The following is a 5113-nucleotide window of genomic DNA, read 5'->3' on the forward strand; positions in this document are numbered from 1 at the left end:
ATCTGATAGATGGCTCGACATGTTTGTATCGGTTGCAAGTTTAGGGAAATCAAACTAATCAAAGAATTATATTGATAAACGAATAGTCTGGCTGGGTAGAGAGAACCTCTTTCTTTTGATTTTTTTTGAAAATGTCATTTTGATGGCGATAAATAGTTCTTGTCCAAGTTTTCATTGTCCGGTTTCAAAAGCGCTTTTTAGGTGCGCTCAAAGAATCGTATTGAGATTCAAAGCAAAAACATTTCAACATGCTTAAAAAACACACACCACAAAAAATACACAAAACAACACTATCTTCTTGCCTTTTAACAAGAAGTATCTTTTTTTTTTCCTTCCACAACTTGTTGACCATCCACAATGGAGCAAATTTATAATTCTTTTTTTCTCCTTTACATTCTACAGTATTAAAAAAGACATATTTTGGATGTATAAAGGAAAGTACATTGAGTATGAGTGGTTCTTGTTCAAACCATTCATAGGAGAGTGAAGAAGACATTTTTTTTCAATATTTATTTTTAATAAGAAAAATTTCAATTCATTTGCTTATATTCTTAAATCAATTTGCTTAATCGATTGTAAATAAGCATATTCAATGAACTTTTCCTCATTGTTTTGCTTTAGCTTTGATAAAATTAAAATTTCAAACGCAGACTGCAGGATTCGAACCTACGAAGGTTTCCCCAACAGATTTCAAGTCTGTCGCCTTAACCACTCGGCCAAGTCTGCTACATTATCAGTAAAAAATATTTCATAAAAGGGAAAGGTATAGTGTGATTGGCGCCAAAAATTGCTACACTACGGAAATCAACTTGGTTGTATGGGAAAGTTGGTTTTTAAAAATAAAAAAATACAATTCAGGTTTGCCTGTAAATTTGGATAATTAATAACTGAGGAAATACAAACAGGATGGTAGGTTTGGAAATGAACAATAAATTGATCTAAATGTTGAATTTTAATAATCGGAATAAAAGGTCTTCTTTTTGAGAGATGCTGTAAAGTCGTGGGAAGAAAAGAGTGGACAAAAAGCTTCCGAAGCTGAACAAGTATTATTATATGGATGGGTTCCTCCAATTGAAAAGATGGACACTACTGTGTCTCAAATGAAAAATTGTAAAAGATTAGCTCTCTCAACAAATTGTATAGACAGAATTGGTGGTTTGCAAGGATTGGTATCTTTGGAAATTTTATCACTGGCTAGAAATCAAATCAAGAGATTGGAAAATCTTGACGCTGTTGCACCAACTTTGGAACAATTGTGGTTGTCTTATAATAACTTGACATCATTAGCTGGTGTTGAAAAATTGAAGAAACTCAAAGTATTATATTGTGGAAATAACAAGATTAGTTCTTGGTCTGAAATTGACAGACTGAAAGATCTCCCTGACTTGGAAGAAATTTTACTGACAGGTAATCCATTGGAAAAGAATACTAAGGATGCAGGTGAAAATTGGAGAATTGAAGTATTGAGAAGATTACCATCGTTAAAGAAACTGGACGGAAGACCATTTGATTTGGCAGAAAGAGAACAAGCTGAAGGTGTCAGAAAGGATATGGGCGAATAAAAATTCAAAAGGAATCTTGTTAATTGTACGGTACAATCGTTCAATTTAATTCCTAACCACTTTGTTAAGGTACCAACAAGGTCCTACCACATGGCAAACACCTTCATCTTTTTGATTCTTCATTGTCATTTGAAAAACTCTAAGGTAGATAAGGTTGAAACATTATTGTAATCATGATTCCTTCCACAAACATGTTAATATAACCAAGTCTCCTTTACAGTTTCAATCTACTGTACTTTTCACCAAATTAGTCCTGTTACTCCTTGACTGGACTTTGATTGGATCGGATTCGCTCATTTCCGGACTGTTACTCGAGACAAAATGCGCTTTCATCCTTTTTCTTAAAGATCTTTTTCATTCATCATCAACAACAACTCATCAACAATTTACTCAACCATTCCACACACAAACAATGAAAAACAATGAATTCCACATTACACATTCCTGATCATTCCATCATCATCTAAATGAGCCAACCAATTGTCCATATCAAGCATTTTTCAATGTGCTCCATTTCCACGCTTATTGAACATTCCTCAGTCTCTCGGCCAAACTTTGCCCACCACCACTGTACAGTAGATATTATTATTGTTTGACCTCCACACTCAGGAGACCAATTGAATAAATAACAACATTGTTTGCAGAGCAAATTTGCTCTTCTTCACTTTTCCGTAAGATAGGAGATGGAGAGTGGAGAAGAAGTTTGGAGGCGAGAAAATTCTTCAAACAAAAAACCCGAACACCACACCTCCAGAAGGCTCTCTTTTGGGCATTTTCATAAACTTTGAACAAGGACACACAATACACAATATTGGAGTGTTCAATCAATATATATTCATATTATAGATTGAAGAGTACTACATTATCGGAAACATTTGTGTCAATCCGTATTATATTAACTCTCTCTACTATTTAAACTTTAAAGAGTTTCAGGTTACTAGTTTGTTTCTAACAATTTTATATAACATCTGCACACAGAAGAAGAAATGGAAAATTCGTATCAAAGTACTGCTGATTCAACTTCATCACCTGCAATTATAATTCCTCCTCTTGCTGGCCTTTCCTCTGTCAATCAAACAGATGACAATCAAGAAGTGCAGAATAATATTGCCTATCAATCACCAGGTAGCGAACCTTCCTCTCCAACCGGTCCTCCTTCCAAAAAGAAACCAAAACTATTGTGTGGCTGTATTCGAACTGATAGATATTTGGGTTTTATTGAACTGAAACCTGGTATTACGTGGGTTCATATTACTTGTTTCTATATTTTGGTTGTCATTTTGCTTAGTATGTTCGTATTTATTAATGCCATGTCAAGTTATGTTTTCGAAGCTTATCTGAGAGGTACTGTAAATAGAAAAGATCAAGGTAAATTGGCTGGTGACTTGTCGTTTTACAATGAATTGTGCATTTTGGCATTTGGCTTGATTTGGGGCGTGCTGACTGATATTTTGAGAGGTAGAAAGTTTGTGTACATGATTGGTTTCTTATTTATGGGAATTGGATTGTTCCTCTATACATTTGCTGAAACTATTTGGCAATTGATAATCTACAGAATTATTTTTGCTATTGGTGCTGCCAGTACAAGTAGTATGTTAACTGCCATTGTTGGTGACTATGTCAAGAATAAGGATAGAGGTAAAGCATCTGGTTTGTTGGGATTGGCATCTGGTCTTGGTGCTGTTGTCTCTGCTTTGGCTTGTTTAAAGATTCCATTATGGATTCAAAGTGCTGATCCAACCATTTCAACAGGTCAAGCAGGTATGATTGCCTTTATGATTATGGCCTTCTTCTGTATTATTGCCATGTGTGCCTTAATGATCTTCTTCAAGGGAAGAATTTTCCCAATTTGTGACTCTAAACAAGAACGTGAAGCAACCAGAAGAGAAATGGCTGAAAGTAGCGATTGTGAAGAAGAGGATGATGAAGAAAGATTCAACATTAAGAAATCCTTCATCAGATTCAAAAATATCATTTGGGAAGGTTTATTTGTTGCTCCAGCAAAGAGACCATCTCTCATTCTTGCCTACATTTCTGGTTTCGTTGCTAGAGGTGACTCTATTCTCATTACCACCTTTATTACATTGTGGGTCTCTCAACAAATGATTGACATTCATGATTCATCCAAGGCAGATGCTACTGCTAGAGGTGGTACTATTTCTGGTATTTGTCAAACTTTTGCTCTCATTGCTGCTCCATTTGTTGGTATTTTTGCTGACTTGAGATTTAGAAGAAAGAAGAATCAAGATGTTGAACAACAACCTGAACAAGAGGATGATTTCAAGACTGATTTTGTTAGAAAAATGTCGAGATTGATTGTTATGGCAATTGTCTCTGCAATTTCAGGTGTTGGTTATACCATGTTATCTTTCCTCACTGATGTCACTGGTGGTTTTGTCTATTTACCAATTGCATTGATTGGTATTGGTGAAATTGGTGTCATTATTTGTTCTCAAATCCTTGTCACTGCTGAATCACCAAGTAAGGTCAGAGGTAGCGTCAGTGGTATCTTTACTCTCTTTGGTGCTGCTGGTATTTTAGTGGCCACAAAGGTTGGTGGATATTTATTCGATGATTGGAAACCAAGTGGTCCATTCCTTTTCTATGGAGTTCTCAATTTTGCATTATTTATTATTTCTATCGGTTTCATTATTGCCCATGTTATTTACAGGTTCAAGGTTGGTAGAAACTCCAATAAAGGAGTTGACCTTAAGTAAAAACATAAAATTAACTTATTGAATCAAAATATCTTCTTTCACGTTATTTAACTCATATACTTATTAATAAGGGGTCAATTCAATCAAACATTAGAATTTTCTGTTGGAATTGTTTGAGCTTTTTTAAACAATGATTTTTTCCTTCCAGAAGAAGTTTCACTCTGATTATTCAATTCTTTCACTGCTCTTGCAGATTCTGTAAATATTGGCTGATATAATAGAACAGTTACAATTCCAAATGTTAAAATTCCAGCAGAATTGATGAAATTATAGAACAGTGTCATGTAACTCCAGTCATCCAAAGCTGTGGCACAACCGATCGCGATGATTTGTGACAGAGCAGAAAAAACAAGAGCCAACTGCAGTGTAATAACCTTAATGATTGGTCTTTGTGATTGTTGTTTGTTTGTCTTAGTTGCTCTTGTTTTAATTGTTTTCAAAACCTTGAAAGCAACAATCTTCATATTTCGAATAAATTTTTCTCCAATGAAAACTTTAAACTTACCATTGAAATGACCAAATTAATGACAATCTGCAAAAAGTAAATAATATATCCAATCATAAATAGCAGAAACTGATAATCCTCAATAAACTGAATCTTGATGAAAAAGAAAAGCACTGCAATAGCCACAACAATCGAACCAAACGAAACACAGAAAAAAATAGTGAATGAATTCTGGATAATCATGAGTCGTTTGGTTAGTCGTGAGTTTGCCTCTTCGAAACTTCCTGCAATCTTGACAGTTTCTAGAAAGACATGTCCTACAAAGCTCATGATTACAANCATTGTAATGAGATTTCCAACAATGAAAAGAACTTCAATTGAACCTGTGA

General features: G+C 34.6%; 3 protein-coding genes and 1 non-coding gene across 4 annotated transcripts; 2 read left to right on the forward strand and 2 right to left on the reverse strand.

Annotated features, from left to right (window-relative positions):
- Positions 1–645: 645 nt before the first annotated feature.
- Positions 646–726, reverse strand: NAEGRDRAFT_t872. The gene has a single exon. It is a non-coding gene; the product is annotated as a tRNA-Ser (tRNA).
- Positions 727–1079: 353 nt separating this feature from the next.
- NAEGRDRAFT_54720 (uncharacterized protein) lies at positions 1080–1562 on the forward strand (the record flags this gene model as incomplete). Its single annotated transcript, XM_002668529.1, has 1 exon — positions 1080–1562. The coding sequence occupies one exon, from the start codon at positions 1080–1082 to the stop codon at positions 1560–1562; it is 483 nt and encodes a 160-aa protein (XP_002668575.1).
- A 986-nt stretch (positions 1563–2548) lies between these two features.
- NAEGRDRAFT_54721 (uncharacterized protein) lies at positions 2549–4279 on the forward strand (the record flags this gene model as incomplete). The annotated part of the gene is made up of 1 exon (XM_002668530.1): positions 2549–4279. One exon carries the CDS (start codon positions 2549–2551, stop codon positions 4277–4279), a length of 1731 nt encoding a protein of 576 aa, XP_002668576.1.
- Positions 4280–4362: 83 nt separating this feature from the next.
- NAEGRDRAFT_76508 (uncharacterized protein) lies at positions 4363–4743 on the reverse strand (the record flags this gene model as incomplete). The annotated part of the gene is made up of 1 exon (XM_002668532.1): positions 4363–4743. One exon carries the CDS (start codon positions 4741–4743, stop codon positions 4363–4365), a length of 381 nt encoding a protein of 126 aa, XP_002668578.1.
- Between the last annotated feature and the right edge of the window lie 370 nt (positions 4744–5113).

The sequence above is a fragment of the Naegleria gruberi genome, assembly GCF_000004985.1.
Source record: "Naegleria gruberi genomic scaffold NAEGRscaffold_173, whole genome shotgun sequence".
Classification (NCBI taxonomy): domain Eukaryota; phylum Heterolobosea; class Eutetramitea; order Acrasida; family Naegleriidae; genus Naegleria; species Naegleria gruberi.